The following is a 22,369-nucleotide window of genomic DNA, read 5'->3' on the forward strand; positions in this document are numbered from 1 at the left end:
TTTGAGGTGCATGGAATCACAAATAATACAATATATTTGAAGAAGTAAGTGTTTGCTAACACTCAGATCCAAACTAATTTAATTCACCACTGAGACAAAACATTTTGAAATTGATAACTCTCTGATACATACATACTGTAAGGAATTATCAGGATCAAGATCTATAGCATGTCAAATTGTTTAAAGGCCAAATGGAAAGCCAACGGATATGATGAATGGACAATGGCCATAGATTTCACTGTGTAGGCTAGTTTATGAATGGAACACATTGATAAAGGTCCCCCCTGCTGTGTTTCCAATTGCTGCGGATGACAGTGTGCAAACCGCAGCAAATTAAATATGCAAGAATCCCAACTTCTCTGCCCATTCGCATCGAGCCTACCGAAGTAATAGGTGGGAATGTGACCTGATTGGCTAACCCCACTCGTCAGCTTAACTTATTGACCAAGCTTCGCATTAATTTGTGCCACAAAGCAGTATAAATGTAATGGGGTCAGCTATTGTGATGGGGGATGTGGGAGAGAGATGAGGAGGAGAGTGCAGGCATGGTGTATGTAACGGATGTAGGGAATTGTGCAGATTTAATTGTGACGGAAGGGTACCAGCAAGAATGAGAGGGAAGATATATTAAACCCACTGCTGTACGGTAGTACGGCACAAATGGGTCCCGACCCGCTGTTTGGGAACTACTGCATAGAGGATCAGCCATGAGTAGAAAGTTTGAGAGGCAAGTTTCAGATGGTTTGGACATGTGAAAAGGAGAGATGAGGGTTACATTGAGAGAAGGATTCTGATGATGGAACTGCCAGGTAAGAAGTCGAAAGCCAAAGATGGGGTTTATGTATGCAGAGAAAGAGACCACATGCAGGTGGCAGGAGTCACAGAGGAAGACGAAGGAAACAGAAACAGATGGAAACAGATGATCCTCTGGGGCGACACCGATATCGTTCCCGACATGCATGGCCCCAAATAGGCCTAGTACTTGTAATGCATTATAATCTGCTTTTACCATAATAGTTATAAGCACTCAATTTAATTCTCATCATACTTTATAATAATAATCATAACACATTATAAACTAAAGCAATTTATAATGAACTAGAAAAAGTGCCCCTCGGGCACATGTCTCCACCAGGCCAGGTCAGGTTGTGGCCTCCTGGTGGCGCTATAATAGGCCAATGTGAAAAGGGTGCCATTTCTTATGCCTTGGATGGCAATTGGATGATTTGAGGCATTTTGTTCCAAAAATGTGTTTGGCAAAAGTCCACCTGTTGGTGGCACTATAACATGCCAATGTGAAAAGGGTGGGATAAATTCCTCAGCTTTTTGTTCAAAACGGGCCAATCCTGCAAACTTTGAAAGCCAATGTTAGCCAATTAGGATGGAATATGAAATACCGGACCGATCCGTCATGAACACAAGACTATAGAGATACTGTGTAACGATTTGCAGGACTTTTGGACAGAATCTGGAGTAGTAATATAAAAAGTCGGCCTCCTGGTGGCGCTAAAACAGGGCGTTCTGGAATGATGCAATACTTAATGATGCAAAATTTGGCATCGACCGGGATAACGGTGCCGGAGATTTTAGGTGTACGCACGCACGCACGCACGCACGCACGCACACACACACACACACACACACACACACACACACACACACACACACACACACACACACACACACACACACACACACAGAGTGCAAAACATACTCTCTCCCCATGCCTTCGGCCTGGTGGAGACAATTATATGATCAAGTGTTATACAGGCAACTCACAGACAAATTTAAAGGACCTATAACATAAAATTCAACTTTTTCAATTTCTTTTGTGTTTTTGGGGCTAGCCTCCCATATGTGTTTTCTATCCCCACAAATAACCAATTTTGAACAATCAGGCTTTCATATCATAGGTGCTTTAATGGAAATTGCTCTCAGGAACAGCTCAACTGATTTTGTCCTCATTGTGATGTCATCAATGTCACCGTCTCTCTAGGTCGTCCTCAGACGAGCCCTCCATCATCGTTTCCAGTCATACCGGTTCTCCATACATCTGGCCAGTTCGTTGGTACTTTGCGCTCCTGCATCGTTCTTGAATACAAGAACTACGCCAGCACTAGTTTGCTGGCTGGCAGCTCTTGGTGTCTTTGGCAGTGTCCTGCTAGTCTCATTCTCCTGGCTGCTATTTTCTGGCTCACCCTTGGCATTCCATCATACAGATTTGTGTTGGTAACATGTGTGCTCTTACTGATGTTGAGTGCTGCACGCAGCATTCTGGTGTAGCACCCATCGAGAGACTTCTGCAGGGTTGGCTTCAGGGTCCAGCATTCACTGCCGTATATAGGAGAACAGACTACCATTGCGTAGAAGAAGCTGAGTTTGGTTTGACGGGGGAGGTTGGAGTTCCATACACTGGTCTGGCCATGCCGTTTAGGGCCCTCCATGCAAGTGCCTTCCTCACTTTCAGGTCTGGTTCGGTTGAGTTGATCCATGAGCCCAGGTACTTGAAGTCCTTGACTTCCTTCAAAGCAGTGCCTCCTGTTGTTGTCAGAGGTGGATGCTCTGATGGGATGTTATAGGTGATAACTTCAGTTTTCTTGGCATTCAGCCGGAGGCCAACCAAGAGCTCCCGAGCTTGTTCCACATGGTCAGAGAGCAGGCTGATGTCGTCCACATAGTCCAAGTCTGTCAGGACTACTGTTGGGTGTCGTTTCAACCTCCCTGGTGTTATGGTGTGGCCAAGGTCCTGCTCTCGTCCATTGATGGCCTTCCTTAACGCGTAGTCCAGGGCTATGACGAAGAGGAAGGGGGCTAGGGTGTCTCCTTGCAGTACCCCTGCCAAGATGTTAAACTCCTCACTGTTGCCATCTGGAGTTAACACCTTGGCCCTTGTTCCTGCATACATGGGTCCTGATTCTTCAAAAACGAAATGCGCCAGAGTGTAACGGTGGCGGAAACAGATATCGTATTTATCCGTCCGATCAAGCTACGTTGAGATGACGTGTTATTCAGAGAGTGGTGTGTACCACAGGTGCGCAGGTGTATCGCAGGTGTATGTCATACTGAATGCAGCGGGTGCAAAGTGATCGGAAAAGCACCCGACAACCTCATCTGCATTGATCCACGCCCAATTTCATACCATAAAAGGCTTCAAGCATGACTCAGCAGACAGCAGTTTGTCTGAGATCACAGCCGCGGTCACTGCTATCGAAGCTTGCAACGGTGCGTGCTCCGCTGAAGCAATATAATTATAATTTATTTAATTAAGTTCGGGACCAAGGCGGGTGCTCTCACACCTATGCAGAGGTAAAACATATCCGATATTTAAAATATCGGATATGTCAATGCAAAAGTCGTCTTTTCAGAGAGAGCGAGAGAGAGAGAGAGACGAGAGAGGGAGGGGGGCTGCATGGGCCCTCGACACTGTTGCGCGATAAAGAACAGTAGCCCATAGCCCCATACATTCATAAGTAAATATATTATAGGCCTACCTCGTAGGCCTGGGATCCTCTTGTCTGAAGAAATTATAATCCAGTGAGTTTATCCAGTGAGTTAAACTATTCTGTGTGTGGCATCCATGTGATCAATATCAATATACATTATTATAAATTCGGTCTGTCTGTCCGTCATGTTCACGAGTGGAGGTGAGCTGGTTTAAAACTGATATGACTGGCCGACTTTCAAACACGCTGCATTCATTAGGCTATAAATGTGGTCTTCTATTTTTTATATAGGGCTAATTAGCCCTATTCATTTTCCAATGTGAATCGGATCGGCAGCACGCTGCTGTCTGCCCCCCCCCCCCCCCCCCCCCACACACACACACACACACACACACACACACACACACCGAAACAACGTTAGATTCGTACAGTGCAAAATGCAGATAAGTGTAGGCCTATGTTCTTATTATAATTGTGAGTTTGTTTTTTAACATGCAGTCCGCGAGAGCCGATCTACAAGCTCACAACGCGTTGCACTGCGAGTAGCCTAGAGAAGGCTGTCCAGTGAGCAGCGCAATCGCGCATGGCATGCTATAGAAATATCCTAATAAATAAATAAAAAGGTGTCGGGGCTTGCAGGGGCAGTTTTTTTATGTGCTGATCGACCAATATGTTGGGGGCACATGCCTACATATTTTATCTGAGATTTGGGGACTATTTATTGATTCAGCATGAAGACTAAAGCCTTCTGAATAAATCTATATGCAAGTGTATGCTTCCGCAAATTTCTCCGCCACCTAAAGAGGTGGCGGAGGATTTAGCGGAGTTTCTGACGAACCAAAGTCAGCGTCAAGTTCACGGCCATTTCCATGAATTCCAAATTAATGTGGGAAATCCACGTAAATGCCTTTCCGCCAGCGTCACGGCAATATATCAGCGGAAACACGTTGAAGAATCAGGCCCATGGTCTCTATTGCCCGGAGTAAGTTGGGAGGGACACCGTAGGCCTTAATATCACCCTACTTTGTATAATTCCTCCTCTTCTTCAGTCTTCAGTTCCAAATTTGCATTTCCACTTTGTTTACAATGTCCACCATTGTTGATTTTCGAAGCTGGCATGGAATGGAAACAAGCCTGTGTTTATCTAGCATCAGTATTATAATGACTCGAATATTAAATAATCTGTATATCAGCACCCCCGCCACCTCAGGACATTGTGGTACTGCAGCTAAAACTACTTTTAAAGTCCAGAAAGAAATGACAAGGCCTGGTTATATCAGAGTGGTGATTGAGGCTCAAACCATTAGAAACTAGAACTGCACTCTGTCGAGTGCATACTTGCTTGTTGCACACTAGTAGGCCATAAATGGCCTACTAGTGCGCAAGCAGAGCGCACAAGTACTTTCAACCGCTACAAACTGTCAAATCTCAGTTTCTCTGTGAAGGAACGTTTGAAATGTTGAATTATTAGGTTTAACTATTTGCTACCTACAGTACCTACTTTATGCATGTAAAAAGGTAGTATTATTAAGTATGGTACAAGTTTCTATCTATAAAAGAAATACAGTTTTATCAATTTAGAACTATTCTGGATCCCTTTTTAGTTTATCAAAGAAAAATAAATCATCGATATCCGATGAAAGAAAAGGTATATAAACTGAAATAGAATATGTTATCACGTATACAGTATGATTATTTAATTATTTATTGTAAATTGTCAATTGTTTTAAATTGATTTAATCTTGGGCTATAGTGATATTAATACTAAATCATGATCAGAGTAATAGGTGTCTCTAACTTCAATTTCTGTAATAATATACTTTCACATTTGTTAAAATATACATGATCTAAAATACTTCCGTAATCTTTAGTTGAATTTGTGATTAATTGTTTAAAGCCTAATCTGGACATGAAGGTCTTTATACTTCCATCTTTCTCACTATACTGGTCATCATTTAAATCTCCAGGTTACTTTGTGCCACTTTTGATGCGTATGCACCGTCCCAGCATATTCGATGCGTATGCACCGTCCCAGCAAATCACGTAATGACTTGTGCCTGATACGGCAGTGGTGCCAGATTACATACATGTATACATATAGGAGCATTACCTTTAATCCTCCCAACACTAAAACATATCGTCATTACGTCACCATCGAAAACCAATTACACTCTGGCATTGGGTCCTTTAATCCACATCTTTATTACGTCATCATTGAGAGCTAGTTATACCAGCTAGTTATACCAGTGCCGGGTGGATTAAAGGAACTGCCTGGCTCTATATATATGTATATGTAATTTGTAAATTGATTAGCGGTATACTGTGGTTACTTTGCGCCGTATGCACCGTCCCAGCATTTTCGATGTGTATGCACCATCCCAGCATTTTCGATGCGTATGCACCGTCCCAGCAAATTACGTAATGAGTAGTTGTGCCTGATCGAACCAATGGTTTTCGATGGTGGTGACGTAATGACGATATGTTATAGTGTCGGGAGGATTAAAGGTAATGCTCCTATGTATACATGTATGTAATCTGGCACCACTGCCGTATCAGGCACAAGTAGTCATTACGTCATTTGCTGGGACGGTGCATACGCATCAAAAGTGCTGGGACGGTGCATATGCATCAAAAGTGCTGGGACGGTGCATACGGGCCCTGGGCGAAACTAGTACTTGCACACTCTGCTTGCGCAAGTAATAACTTTGAGGGACATAGACAATATGATATATACAGGTCGATTATCCAGTTCCAATAATATTACATATCATATTACAGTTTTTAGAGCTGGGGGCGTGTAGAATGTCATATTGCAATTTTGGGCATGTTAAGAAGCGCTTTCGACACCCCGTGGATTGCGCAAAACGGCCTTGAATTAGTCATGGGAGTGTTTAAGGAGTGTTTGAGACGTACCCAATCAACATGTCCGTATTATTCTCTTTACCAGTCAGCTGATGTCACATACGGAATGCACACTTTGGGGATCGTGGTATTACATTTCTTCATGCTGGCACCATAGAAGACATGACATGACTTTGTCACATTTGGGTTAATTATTCCTATTGCACTGCATGCTGTCACCTTTATGCCTCAAAATAATTTGTTTCTATTGAAAAACACCAGTAAAATAACATTTATTATATTTTATTTCATTCAAGTCACGATGAAGGAATGAGTTGAATGGGTGCTGCTTAATGCTGTGCCTGTGGCCCCGATGGTCTTCGCTCGTAGCATTTTATTGAAGAAGACTTGAATTGGGTGTGATACAGCGTATGAAAGAAAACTTCCCAAGGATTATGGAGATGTTTTTATTTTTTTTAAAGGTTGAGAAATGAAAGAATTATGGCCGTTTCTAATCTCAAACATTTTACAAAAAAAGACACAAAAGCACTGTTGCCATGTCTCATAGAAACAAGTAAACAGGTCTATAAAAATAATCCCAAAAGAAGCGCATATAACAGGGGTCTGTATATTTTAAATTAAGTGCCATGTTTTTATTTTCTAGATAGTGAGTCTGCCATATCCAGATTAATTTTAATGACACCACATTAAAATAAAAAAACATATTTTGATTGTCCACAAATATAAAGTTCTTCCTTCTTTTTAAATATGTTCTTGCACATTGTTATAATGATCATTATATATCCCCCTGCAGTCAAGAGTACATAGTTTTAATGAATGAATGTGATGCATTGTGAGCTGGTAGATCTGCTATTTTCAAAAGTAATCTTGGACATTTTTAATTTATGTCTTGGATTAGCCGTCCTTAGTTGGGCAAATGCATTCATCTGGGGATCCTTGACATGGGAATGTGCTGTGTGAGGATCACTGGTTTAAACAACATTAGGAGAAAAGCCCAAATAACCACTTTAGAAACAAGAAAAGCAACCACAACTAGTACTACCAATATGTATATAAGCAACTTTACAGAAAAAGAAGCCGCTTATAATAAACAGACATGGCAACACTCCAGCAGAGTTCAGAGCCGCTCAAGTGTAAAATCAAACAGTGCTTTTTGCATTTATGAGGTGGTCAGACCCACGTCTAATCGTTATGCGCTGAGTATTTTTAGGTCAAGGGGCTTAATAGCAAATTGCGCAAAGCGAAAATAATTAACATATGGACACTCCCACAATGCTAAAATATTCAGGAACGCCGTATGCCATATGTGTGTGCGTTCAACACGGGCCAATATGCCTTTCATAATACGATTGTACGCAGAGCGAGGGCAATTTATGTATTACCCCATTGTAAAACAGACTTTCAAAATCCAGCCCTAAATATTAAAAGCAGTTTTAAAATGCATGTTATTTGCGCTTTAAGGATACAATCCTTAATTCGTATTACAATAGTTGGAATACAATATATTAATTCATAATAATGCATTACAAGGCACGTAGGAAGTCAGTATGCACAGGCACAACACATTCGCATGCATGCAAACACACCCAGAAGCCTGCTGTTTCAATCTTTAATTTATAGCAGTATTTGCCATACTAACAAATACATAGGTACTGTACGTAAACCAACTCCAATTGCTATACGTGCACCCCTTACTTCAACTCTTGAAGCAAATGTGATTTGCTTCAAGTGCCGCTGTTGAGCAGCTTATTGAAATGAAGATCATATAAATAAACTCAACAAAGGCACAGCTCACACACTGTATAAGTACAGTATTAAGTAGCCTACTACTATAAGTAGGCCTACTACAGTATTATAACTACAGTACTACAGTAATAATAACAATAATAATTATAGTATAATGTATTTTAACAGTGGTTATAATGCTTTATAAAAGTAACTGGATCGCTGCCCGTTGGAGCCTCTACAGCGGTGCCCGTGCCTACTTGGAGTGATGCAAGTTGGAAATGCATGCCCCACTCAGATATTATGTCTGTGTCCCTTATATGCCCAAATATGGAGTCTATGCTGACGTCATATAGGCTTGTTGCCAAAATGTCTGCCAGTACTCAGTAATTTTGAAGAATTATAATACTTTACGAGTTTGGTGTAAAGGACAGCCCAAAACTGCGTTGGATGGAGAAGAGCCGTTGATGGCCTATGCTCCACTGGGAGCGACGGGACTAAACCAAACCATAATACTTTACATTATGTCATTATGGAAGGCTTTGAAATTAAAATTGCAGTCAATCAATCAATCAATCAATCAATCAATCAATCAATCAACCAACCAACCAACCAACCAACCAACCAACCAACCAACCAACCAATCAGATTCTATTCTCACAATACAGATACAAGGTACAATTGAAGGAACATTTTATGCAGCATGCTTTCACACAGAGTACTTAATTTAGTGTTATAATCAGATTACAATGCATTTTTATATATAACTTTCTAAATCATCACTAAATTATTTATGATGTGTTATGCTATTATAAAGCATCATGAGTGCTTATACCATAACTATAATTATACAGTGTTTTAAGGATATTATAATGCATTGTATGTTGCATGCATAGCAATTGTTACTACCATAAAATATCATATTTTCTTTTTTTTTTAAGATATTTTTTTGCGGCTTACACCTTTTATTGGTTTTTTGAAGGGACAGACACTAGGCTGACAGGAAACGGGAGAGAGATGGGGGAAGACATCCAGTAAAGGCTGTGTCGGGCTCGGGAGTCGAACCCACGGCACACTGCGACTGGATTACCAGTCGGGTGCCCAGACGGTTACGCCACCGCCTGGGCAAAATATCATATTTAATGTCAGTACTCAGCAGTTACTGTATACTAACATTTAAGCATTAAATCATTAGTACATTATTCTTTTTTTTGCAACTTTTGCAATTCATTCTTTCAAAAATGTTCTATCCCTTGTTTCAGCTGGAAAACTTACTGTAGAACGCCCTATGAAAACACAATGAACTGTGACCCTTCCATCCGGCGTTAGAAGTATTAGAACTAGAGTTGAGCTTGAGATTTGTTCTTAATCCTCCAGTAATCTAATTTAGTCAATTTGAGAGTAACACGCTTAACGGTATAAAACTCACACCGTTGGCAAGGTCAGTTGCAGTCTGCAGAGTGGTTTAGCACCGCACACCCGTCTAGTCAAACAGTGCACAGTCTGTGATCGGAAACCGTCAAGATGGAGAACGGCACAGAAGGCAAAAACTTCTACATTCCCATGAACAACCGGACTGGGCTTGTGCGGAGTCCTTTTCTTTATCCTCAGTATTACTTGGCAGATCCAATTTTTTTCTATATGCTTGCAGGCTACATGTTTTTCCTGATGTGTACTGGCTTCCCCATCAATGGTTTAACAGTGTTGGTTACTGTAACGAACAAGAAGCTCCAGCAACCTCTCAACTTCATTCTCGTAAACTTGGCTGTAGCTGGATTGATCATGGTCTGCTTTGGATTCACCATCACCTTTGTCACTTGTCTAAATGGTTACTTTGTTTTTGGACCAATGGGCTGCGTCTTTGAGGGCTTCATGGCTACAATGGGAGGTAAGTCACATTGATGAAGGCTAGATAGCCAAATCGTTTGTCCTGATGTTGAGAAATAAACCTGTTGAAAATGTATTCTTGGTGTCTGTGACCTCTTCACCTATTCTACAATGGGAGATATAAAATATGACTTGTATAGTACTTGTGAAGTGTGAATGCATACAGGTCTTTAGTTGTGTATTGCCTCAACTTTTGTTTGAGGTTGCCATGGCAACTGTGAAAGCTCATTGGACCTAGATGTAATTACTTAAAAAGCTAAACATTTCCTTTCTATTCAATTACAGGTCAAATTTCTCTGTGGTCATTGGTGGTGCTGGCTGTTGAAAGATACATTGTTGTGTGCAAACCTATGGGAAGCTTCAAGTTCACTGCCGCTCACGCTGGAGCTGGAGTTGCTTTCTCCTGGGTCATGGCTGCCGCCTGTGCTGTTCCTCCACTTGTTGGCTGGTCCAGGTAAGGTCCACTGAGAGTTACGGCATAGATCATCCATCACAGAATGTATGTAAGTTGTTTTCTAATCACTGCTTTCTATTGACTCAATTGATGATTTTCAGATACATTCCTGAGGGGATACAGTCCTCCTGTGGACCAGACTACTACACCAGCGCTCCAGGATTCAACAATGAATCATATGTGATGTACATGTTCAGCTTCCACTTCTGTGTTCCAGTGGTCACGATCTTCTTCACCTATGGAAGCCTTGTGCTGACAGTCAAAGCGGTGAGACTCATTATTACATACAGTAGGCTACAAAATCATGCTAGTTTCTCTAAATCCAAGCAAGCAAATACCAAGCAACACTGAAAATAAACAGGTTTCCTTTTTGATGATGAAAGTTCATATTGTACTGTAGGCGCCTTTGACATGTCAGCTATTCTCATTTCTATCATTTCTGTCACAATCCACTTTAGGCAGCAGCTCAGCAGCAGGACTCAGCATCCACCCAGAAGGCTGAGAAGGAAGTCACACGCATGTGTATCCTTATGGTTTTGGGATTCTTGTTTGCTTGGTCACCATATGCCAGCTATGCTGCCTACCTCTTCTTGAACAAGGGAATTGCTTTCAGTGCTGTTTCCATGGCTATCCCTGCCTTCTTTGCAAAAAGCTCTGCCTTGGTCAATCCAGTTATCTATATTCTGTTTAACAAACAGGTAAGTTATTTTACATTCACTTACTCAACTATGTTATTATATTATTAACAGTTATTAAAGGTAGGGTATAAGTGATTTTCTTTGCTTACGATAAGTAAGTAAGTACTCATTGCTGTAGAGTGTTTGTCACAAAGAAATTAGCAGTTTTTTAAAGAGTTGGATAGACAGGGTGACCCGAGTGCCTGAACAGACATCTATAGCAATGATTACTATCAAAATAATGTAGAACTTTAACCATTTAACAAATAACATTTAGTTTTAACCAATAGATATCATATCACTTACCCTACATTCAATTTAGGCAATTCCCACTTAGGCAACTACAATTACTGCATTTATAATTGCCTTGATGAAGACCAGTTGCTGGTAAAAACACATTGGCTTTTAAAACATTTTGCAATAAATAAAGTATGTTGATTTTACGCCCTCTCCTCCGAGTGCTCGGATCCCTGCTCTTTTTCAAATAGGCTACTGCATTTATGAATTGAAAAACTCAAGCTTCATAGATTATTGCCATTATGGAACCCTTATCATGGAATTAAAATTATGTTTACTCTTCTATGACTATGACTGGTCAGACCATGTAACAGAATAGTTTGATTAATCTCCTCTTATTATTAGTCCATGGGTCCTGAATCTCACAGGAGTGTTGTAGTTATTTTATTGTGGAAAATATTTAATTGTTAAAATGTTAAGAAAATTGCTATAAACAACCTCACTTCACATCTGACTTCCCCCTTTGTTTGCTTTTCCAGTTCCGTGCCTGCATGATGCAGCAGATTGGAATGGGTGGCATGGTTGAGGATGAGAGCTCAGTGTCTGCCAGCAAGACAGAAGTGTCCACCACAGGTTAAGAACAGAGATGCCATCTGTATTATGGACATTTTCCTTCATGATTTCATTCTTGATTCTGAATGATCATCTTCATGGACTGACAACCACATTTCAATTTGGGGGAAAAATGCAAATACCTGACTTGCAATAATGGACATAGTTATTTATAATGGACACTTTATACCACATGACAGAGATCAACAGATGAAGCTATGCATTTGCTGTGGAATCATAATTAATAAAGTATATCTGAAGATGTGAAAGTGTTAAGGCTCAGATCCATACTGCTTCAATCCACCACTGAGACAAAACGCTTTGATACCTGCAGAGACTCTTTTTTTTAGGTCACAAATGTTTGTGATGAATGTATGAACTTCAGATGTGAATGGAAATGAATCTGTATTGTTATGTCATTGGGTTAGCATGTTTGTTGGCCTACTGTATGTCACAATATTCTGTATATATTTTATAAATAACAAAAGTCTAGAAATAGATTAATAAATGCATGCATGAAAAGATTTGTTGCCTACATATTTTATTCTACAAAATACCCCGTCTTTATGAGAGTTTCTAGTCTAAACTAAAGTCCAGCTACATCACATAACTATATATTACATACCACTTGGTGATTTTGTACCAAAGAAAATGTATGAAATAGAAAACTGTGCTCCTCGGAGCACAGGTCTCCATCAGGTTTTTTTTTTTGATTGATTGATTGTTTATTTATTTTCGTGTCATGCACACCTTGTGCCCAACCCTCATGGGTTTATAAGACACCATTTCACATTTGCAATTACAGCATGTTTTACATTACATCATTTATGCATTTTACAGCATGTCTTCATTACATAATTCATTATATTACACCTCAGATGTATACAGAGTAGGCCTACTCTGTCTTCTTTCCCAAGCTTGACAAATAAAATCTGCTACAACGAAAGTCCCTTTGGCAAAACATATCTCTATTTTTACATAGTCATTTAAATCTAGGAAATCCCCACATATAGAAGACATCTTATTAACCAAAATATCCCTTAAGTCATCGTATTTAGAACAGTAAAACAAAAAGTGAACTTCGTTTTCAATTTCATCTAGATCACAGAACAGACAATATCTCTCATCTTCAGGGGTGGCATTAAACCTGCCAGTCTCCAGTGCTAATGGTAATGTTCCTGACCTTATTTGAGCACAAAGAGATTGTTGCCTTTTGTTTAAATTATACTTCACATAAGGTAGTAGAAGTCAATCTTAGCCAATCAGGATGAAAAATGTAAATTTTGGACAAAATCTGTAGGATTGTTTTGCAAACATTGGCCTCCGGACAAGGAAAAAATCATAGTCTTGGCCGCACCTTCGGCCTAGCAGAGACACACAAATGCAAGTTAGTTAATATTTTTGTTTTGTGGCTTATATTATATTCATGACATGTTTTCATATAGATAAGGACATGGAATTAAGTTAGATTTGAATCTTAGAGAATAATACTTCAGTAAAGTACCCCTACCCCAATAAAATACTGCAGGAGCTCTTGACTGGTCTGCACGCATTTATTATTTTAGGGTAAAGTTTCAATTTGCGTCTTCTTCAGTCAGAGTCAATCGTGTTGATCTTCTCAAAGCTTTAGAACTTAAGGGTTTGAATTGGTTGTTATCTTTGACCTTTCAAATCCTCCCTTCAACACAAAATCACAGCATGCCCTATGTTTACAAAGAGCAAGTTAGCTTATAACAGCTAAACTACTTCAGTAGTATAAAGCAGGATAAGTGTAAAGCCAATTTGCAGCGTCAAGCACTAACTACATGTCACAGATTACTTTGTGTGATCTCAAGCAGGGTCGAACTGGAGGCCAAAATCAGGCCGGGAGTCATACACCAGCCAGGCCACCTACATGCATGAGCATAGCGCGCGTGCAAAATTGTTGAATTAATTAATTTATTATGTACCGTCCTATGGGTGTATTTTTGGCACACACACGCGCACACACACACACACACACACACACACACACACACACACACACACGCAGTACGCACACACACACACACACACACACACACACACAAACACACACACACGCGCACACACACACACACAGACAAGCATATAAAACTGTCTGCGACCACATGCAGCACAACCACACTGACAATTATGAAGTAAAAAAAGTTCATGATAATAATTATGTCGAGTGAATGGAAGGAATTATTATAATTTCTCCCAATTGCTGTAATATACTACGAGTGCATAGAAAACGTGTGTGTGTGTGTGTGTGTGTGTGTGTGTGTGTGTGTGTGTGTGTGTGTGTGTGTGTGTGTGTGTGTGTGTGTGCACTGCAATCCACTGTATAGCCCAGCAGGCTATGTATTGTAGTCTCTTAACCAGCAGCACAAATTATATATTTTATTAGCCATATCCAGGCAGTGGCGTGCAGAGACATTTTGAGGGGCAGGTGCTCAAGTGGAAAGAAAAGGGCATCTTGTGTGGCGCGTATGTGGAACCACTGGCTGCTGCTGCCTTAAGTGTGTGAGATTTATACAGGACAGATACACGACTAAATCAATAAATTCTCAATCAGTGAGGGGGTTTCAGGTGGTCCCCAGCTAAATGGTGTTGTTGAACATTTTAATGAAAATTACAAAATTGGGTTTGTGACTGTGGCCTGTCAGGCATGCAATATTAAATGCATTTGTCCACAATACATAAACAATGTCCAGAGTTCTTAAATTAACATATTTAGATTTTACTAGAAAGATAACACCATAATAAATCACTCACAATGAGTGACAGACTTCAACACTTGTCACTTGGCATAGCAGCACACAGCATGCATGCAAACAACATGTTTCTCCAGCAGAGTTCCTAGTGTCTCCATCTCTCTCTGAAAGAGGTTGCACATGCGGCCACACTGAACACAAAATCAACACCACGCTGTTTGTCCAAAACACCCCATTTGTCCTAATGTTATCCTACTAAATAAGACTCCACTTCCACTACTCTCAGCCCACGCACGTTCACATGCCTCCACACTTTCCACCACCATTGATAGCTCTGGTCCATAGCCTTCTACTGCTGCTTCTACGATTCTGCCCTGCAGTATAAGGCTATGGGACTTTCGGTTTTAAATCTCAAATCGAAATCAGACCAGCCTCTCCTCTTTAGCGTAAATAAAAAGAACGTTTTTGCTACTCACCAAAACAAAGGTGGGTTGTGTCATTAGAAAGCCTACTTTCCTTAGTGGATGCACTCTGAGCCCCCCACCACATGTATTAAACGGACCGGTACTTTTAGTTACTCCGCTGCGCCCTCTACCGATATTGCCCAGAGAATTGCCTCATAAAGAATATTTTTCCTCTGGTGAAAATAAATCCCTTTCTGGCCAAAAAGTAATGTTTATACGTGTGGTGGGGGGCTCAGAGTGCGTCCACAAAGGAAAGTAGATTTTCTAATTACACAACCCACCTTTGTTTTGGTGAGTAGCAAAAACGTTCTTTTTATTTACGCTAAAGAGGAGAGGCTGGTCTGATTTCGATTTGAGATTTAAAACCGAAAGTCCCATAGCCTTATACTTCAGGGCAGAATCGTAGAAAACCAGAGCCACACCATTGATAGTATAGTCAGACACAGTTTACGACTTATCATCCTGCCCGCAACATCTACACTTCCATCAAGGAAGATTAGAGAAAGAAGTCGTCACGTGACAGTGCATGCTGTGCCATGACACTTTCATGGGAGTCAAATCTCGCACCGGAAGTTATACATGACATAATTTGTATTCACAAAGCAGTGAATGGAGCAAGCTTGACTAGCTCATAACAAACATTATTTATGAACCATTGAGACCTGTGTCATATAATCGGTTCAGGCCTATAAAAGAAGACATATCACAGTTTGTTTTGTGCAGTACAGTACGGGGCGGCGGTGGCTCAGGGGTAGAGTGCCTGGATGGTAACCGTAAGGTTGCCAGTTCGAACCCGGGCTCCCCCAGAGTTACTGTCGAAGTGTCCTTGAGCAAGACACTGAACCCCTAATTGCTCCCGATGTGCTAGTTGGTGCCTTGTATGGTTTCCGCTGCCATCGGTGTATGAATGGGTGAATGTAATGCACAATCTCTGTAAAGCGCCTTGGATAAAGGCGCTATATAAATGCACCATTTACCATTTTACATCATTTTATTTGAGGATTTAAACAGCAGCAGGTATCGTTTCTGTTCCGGGGGTATCGAGATTTGCTTGCCAGACAGGAAACGGCGGACAGTCTCAACATACTTGGCACGTTCAGACACGTACTTTTTGCTCTTTAGATACCTCTATAATATTACACAGTGTCCGTCCGTTATCAGCTAATCTCCGGCACTGTTGGCCCGATCCATGCCAAACTGTACACTCCCTGTATGCCAACGACGAACCTCTGCCCCTTATGTTAGTCGCACAGATTTCATCCAAATCTCACGCAAATCGGTCCACATGATCTCTGTAGTCATGTGATCAAGATGAGTTTGTTGGATTTCTCACTGATTGGCTTACACTGATTGGCTTATCTCTATAGTCATGTGTTGAAGACAGATCTGTCCGATATATCATTTTCCATCCTAATTGGCTATCATTGGCTTTCAACGTTTGCAGGATTGCCCCGTTTTGAACAAAAAGCCTCAAATCATCCAATTGCCATCCAAGGCAAGAAGAAATGGCACCCTTTTCACATTGGCCTATTATAGCGCCACCAAGAGGCCACAACCTGACCTGCCCTGGTGGAGACCTGTGCTGATGGGTTATTTAAGGTTATTTTTACAGTCAGTTTGTACTTTGTATTGGTGGTGGGGAGGGGGGCGCGAGACATGGCCAAAGCATTTCCGGGGGTCCCCAGCCAAAAACGTTGAGAACCCCTGCAGTATGGTACAGTTAAATACAGTACAGTATGATACAGTACAGTACCGATGTACCGTATGGTACAGTACAGTACAGTATGGTGATGCAACATAAAATTGCACCTCATTACTGTTTCACTGTTCATGTTCATACTAATATCCTCAATGTAATTTCATTTTACTACTATTTAGCGAATTCTTACTCTTTGCTACAAACACTACACACTACATTACAACATGACAATACACAACAAATGCTATCTTATTTCCATCTACTTCCCGTCTGCATTTACACCCTATTCTGTGCATCAATCACACCAAGCAACACCTTCCTTGTTCACTACAAGTACCAGTGCAACATTGCAAGTGTAGCCAGTTGGAGTTGAGCCTCAGAGGCCACCATAGGGGCACTTCCTCATTGACAATCATCAGGTGACTATTTAAATGCCCTGTCTTCTTCCAAGCAGGATTTTGGTAAATGCTGGCTGGGGTGGCCGTGGGTCTTGAGAGACCTGGGTCTGCTGTTGTTTTTATTCATTTTACTGCCAAGGCGAGTAACATTAATGTCATTAATGTATTTTTTGTATGTTTGTTCTGTAATATATTCTAAACTATGTTACAATTCAGGACAGGTTGATGTCCATTAATGTGCCCTGTGCCAAACTCTCATGGGAATGTGTGAGCACAAACGGACAATTAAGCTGTACAAACAAAATAAGTTATAACTTGATGAGATACTTTGTATAGTCTAATGAACTAAATGTTTGTTTTATATCCCGCTCTTAGATCTAGCCACTACTGCTTTGTTAAGGTTGATTGTATTATTATTGTTTCTTTTGAGTATTGAGCCATTTCCATTTGTTTATCTGTTTCTCCCCCACAGTCTACATGTGAGTTAACTGAGTTCAACAGAGCCGAGTGGTGCAGCTGACTGCTACAGGGAGTTCGCTAGGTTTCACTGTAGTCCACATGCAGCCCCAAAGGTTTGCAATATTGGTGTGAGTGCGTGCACCTCTTTTCATTGTGGCACTTCTTCTTTCTGTGTGCTGTGTATGTGTGATTGCTGTGGTTGGCTGGGCATAGTGATCTAACCTACCCTTTAGCTAGCTGCCCCTGTAGAAGTGTTGTCGCCCACTGGCCAGTTGACTCTGGCTAAGCTCTATGGTTCCATCTGTCAATGGGGATGCTTGAAATTAAAATGTTTGAGAACCACAACCACCCTTGTTACATGGAGAGATGGTGCCCTCTGCAGGTACTTTCAGAACCTGTTGCTGTTGTGCCTCTCCTCTCTCTCCAGTATCATGTACAGTATGTACTGTACCTGCATATTGGATGCATATCCTTTGCTGTCGGGAGGAAAACGCCTAACTCCATTTGAGTTTTATTTCTAATCGTAAAGCAGTGCTATTGAACACCCTTTATGTCTGTGTATTGTTTGAACCAATGAAAAGTATAGTAAAGGGCACTTAATTGGGACAAAACCTCTTAACTACTAGTAATTGACATTACATAAATTTAAGTCACTACACCAACTTTGATGAGCCAGTATTGCTTTGTTCTCTAAATATAAGGTTTTCTTGATATCCTGAAAAATGTATATTTTTCATTTCCTGAAAAATTTACATTTTGGAGTTTCTTCAGAGATATTTGTCATGGTTATATTTCTGTTGATGGGTTGGTAAACAAAATACGTAATACTACTAGGCCTACTAGTCTATACTACTCATGGGCTTCTAATTATATTATTAACTTAATAATTTTAGTGTGTTAAAGGGATATTGAATATATTTCCATTCATTGTGCTCTATACTCAACACAATAAGAGATGCATTTCAACTCGGTGAAAACGGGACTCAAGTGCAAGATCCTCTTCTTGTAAAGACAACTGTGTCATGCTCCTTCATGTAACCATGTATTTCCTCTTGATAACCTGACTCTAATTGTTGTGTTGGGCGCACATCCACTGTAATTTCCTTCAAAAGAATTCCAGAGCCCTGGACACCAGCATGTGTTTAACATCTCCGCTGGGAGGATCGGTGAAGTCGCTCCAAAAGCCTTTTTTGTTCATTCTAATTGCCATGGGGACAGAGAAGATGCAGCTTACAGAGATGCTCCACGTACTTCACACTCTATAACCACTTAAAGCCTCCATTCTTATTGGTGAAACCGAACAGAGTTCACAAATGTCTTAATAGCTATAGGGCATAGCATGAATACATGAATAAATGAATGCATTTATGAATGAATTAATGCATTTTATTTTCGTGTCTGGCTGCCTTTCACAGCCCATCCCTTATACAGGATTATTCAGACATAATTTACAATAGGGCCTGTCTGCATTATATTTCCTGTGCCAACACGCTGACACCAAAATAGTAAACACAAATAAATAATGATCACACAATGAATGTACACATAACTCGAGAGTACATTCGAGTAGTCCATTTGTCAAGCTAAAGATTAAAGTGGAGGGCAAGAGAGAGAGAATTAAAAGGAGATAATGGACAGAAGACAGACTTGTTAACTCATTTGATTTCTTGTGTGCACTAAAGCAAATCCAGATGGCAGCTTCTCAAAGCTGAGCTGGCCCTGTGATTGGCTGGCAGAGCGAGCTCACAGCGCCAGACTTACCACTGGTATCGCATCCGTAGTGATTCAGCACCATAGACTTTGAATGGCAATATATGGCAATATACTAAGGCAATTTGAGCTTACCTAGAGACAAACCTCACGCCTTTGAACCACAAATTCATGAGTTCGAATCTGGGTACTGTAGGTGTGGCACTCCGCTCCAGCTCTATAGTCGTAACACATTTTTACGGGGATAGACTCCCACGTGTTACGTGTCGTAAAAAGGACTCACGCTTTCACTTGATATAGTTCATTGATTACTGTTTTTGATATCAAGAAAAGTACACAGATCATAGCATAACTGGGGCTTTGTGTTCCAGCATTGACTCAACCAATTCACAGCGTGGACACATCTAACATGGTTGGCATCAACAGTACAATTACTACTAATATTTTAATAGCTTGATGCACAAAATGTGTAGTTGCTTAGGCCTATTGCTTTTCTGCTTGGTGCCGTCCTATTGCTGCTTGCAGCTATATTTAAGGGACAAAGCCCCAAGGGACTGCTTGGTCCCTTATTGTATTTGTCTGTTTTAAAATGTCTGTCTGTCTGTGTATGTTTGGGGGACGAACAGCTGCAATACAGCTGGGTGACCTAAAGTGGCACTGTCGAGCAGCCTTAAAGGGCCATTCACACTGAGCATTATAACTGCAGCCAGCCAGCTGTGTTGTTGAGCAACCGCACGGCTCAGTTCGCACAGGTTTTATTTTCCTCCAGGGAGAGCTTGATTCGCACCAAGACGTCAGCGCAGGTCTTGATGACCTGGGCCTTGAACCGTCCATAATGCATTCAGATCAGCACTTTCAATTGATGGATGCTTACTTTTGTAATTGTGATTTCTCTTAAACCTTGCCAGACAGAAATTAACATTCTTAGGAGGGATAAAACTATTGAGTCCCTAAACAGATTAAATCATTGGCCCAAACACAAGAGCCACTTATACAGTAGTTAGACTACCGGTAATCCTATCAGGCTCAGTGGGTGATTAGCTGTGCAGTTCATTATCCTCACAACAGTCATCTCTACTTTGTTATTCCCTAAATGACCATAGCTGAATGGTTAGACCCTCCCTGGGAAGCCAAATGTCCCAGGTACGAGGGTCCTTGAGCAAGACAACCTGCCCCCATGGCGCTCACTGCTCCTAGTAGTTATAGGGTGGGGAGATGCAGTGGAGAAATCTCATGTATTTGCAATTGCAAATGTACAGTCTCTCTCTGTGTTTTCATGGTCCATGGATACAATGCAATCAAGTTATTTGATTCATGACTAACGGTTCAATGGTCTGACAGATAAAGATGCACCATGCTATAAACCTCTTGAATTTCTCCCTGATTCTGAGAGCACCAGTCAAACAGGCCCACAATTCCTTTCTACGTGGACTTATACTAGCCTGGTAAACCATCCCTGTCACGTGAATTCACATTATCATGCGTCCAGAGCCAATCAGTGTCTGTCAATCACAGGGCCCTGAGCACAGACGCTGCTGTTTGGTTTCTGCAAAACGCCCACCCAGCGCTTGGGGCCAGACCGGGGCAGAAGACACATGATAATGTAAATTCCTGGCGACAGGAATTGTTTACCAGGCTAGACTTATAGAGCACTTGAAATTTCTCCCCTCATCACAGTCAAATCTTATTTGCCTTACTGCTAGGTAGGGATGGGTGTATCAATACTGGAAAACGTCAATATTTGCCATACAATATTTTCTTTTTGAAAATCAATATCTGCATCTAAGGAAAGGATAAACAATAGCCCAATAGTACCTGAATTATTCAAAACACAAATATGATTTTTGGCTTTCAACATAGGCGCATTACAGTACATATATTAACACACACAAAGGGCTGACACAGGTATACGAGCTAACATTTATTAATTTATTACAACTATTAATACAATTATGCCTTACTGAAGGACAACGTGAAACTATATCAATTATATTATACATATATTTCCTAAATCTATTTGAAAAATAAAAGCGTATAACACAGAGCTATATCCAAAGAATGGCATCTGTTATAACACCACACTGCTATAATAAAATAATTATATTTATATATGTAAATATATGTATAGGAAAACTATGTAACTAATAATTCAGACACACTATTAGCAAAATCAACAAACAACAATACATTGCATAATGACTACAATGCTGTCAAACTGAAAAACACGCACGCATGCACGCTACACCACTCCACTATTACTCTTAAACTTATTTCCTGTCAAGCTCAGAAAATGTTTCATGATTGTAAACTGGCCATGGATAGTACATTTATTGACAAGCTCATATTGGCTAATTGGAATATGCTCCCATGTGCAATAGGCAAGTTTTTTCTTTTCTTTTTTGAGGGGCGCTAGTCCCTCCTATATCCAGCTTTTAGTGTTCGTTCATAAACTTCGTCCTACACAAACATTAAATTCCCATTGACATTGAATGGAGAATTTTTCATCATTGTCTGAGCAAATAGACATGTACTGTCAATTTTACGTCATCATAACCGGACGTTATGCATTCCTACTGCAAAAAACTAGTTTCTGGCCTTGACAGCCCATACATGTACAGTATGTCACTCAATTTGACACTCGATTTGCCAATCAATTTACCCTATAGAAGGCTCTGCATCTAACTTTAATGTATAGCTGCACCACAAGTGGTGTACAATAGGCTTAAAAAAGGAGAAATATTCAGTACACAAAATGGACATGTTGGTTTGTGCATACAATATACAGTAGGCCTACTGTCACTGAACATCACCATCATCCCAGAATAGGGAGACAAGATCATCAGTGTAAAGTACAGTAGAGGGTTAATAAGGAGCCTTTCTCCCACCATACAGCAGACCCATGAAAAACATGTTTTTGCAGCAAACATTTGTAATATTTGTGGCAGCCCCTATGGGTGGGAGTGTGATTTTGGCTTCTCAATGTGTGATTGATTTAGATAGATCAGAGGGTGAATTTGAAAGCTTT

At 40.7% G+C, this 22,369-nt stretch overlaps 1 protein-coding gene across 1 annotated transcript; it reads left to right on the forward strand.

Annotated features, from left to right (window-relative positions):
• Positions 1–9,554: 9,554 nt before the first annotated feature.
• LOC310862922 (green-sensitive opsin-like) lies at positions 9,555–11,923 on the forward strand (the record flags this gene model as incomplete). The annotated part of the gene is made up of 5 exons (XM_083771043.1): positions 9,555–9,918; positions 10,203–10,371; positions 10,473–10,638; positions 10,830–11,069; positions 11,825–11,923. 5 exons carry the CDS (start codon positions 9,555–9,557, stop codon positions 11,921–11,923), a joined length of 1,038 nt encoding a protein of 345 aa, XP_083627169.1.
• Between the last annotated feature and the right edge of the window lie 10,446 nt (positions 11,924–22,369).

This window comes from Protomyctophum parallelum, assembly GCF_964188405.1.
Source record: "Protomyctophum parallelum genome assembly, chromosome: 8".
Taxonomy (NCBI): Eukaryota; Metazoa; Chordata; class Actinopteri; order Myctophiformes; family Myctophidae; genus Protomyctophum; species Protomyctophum parallelum.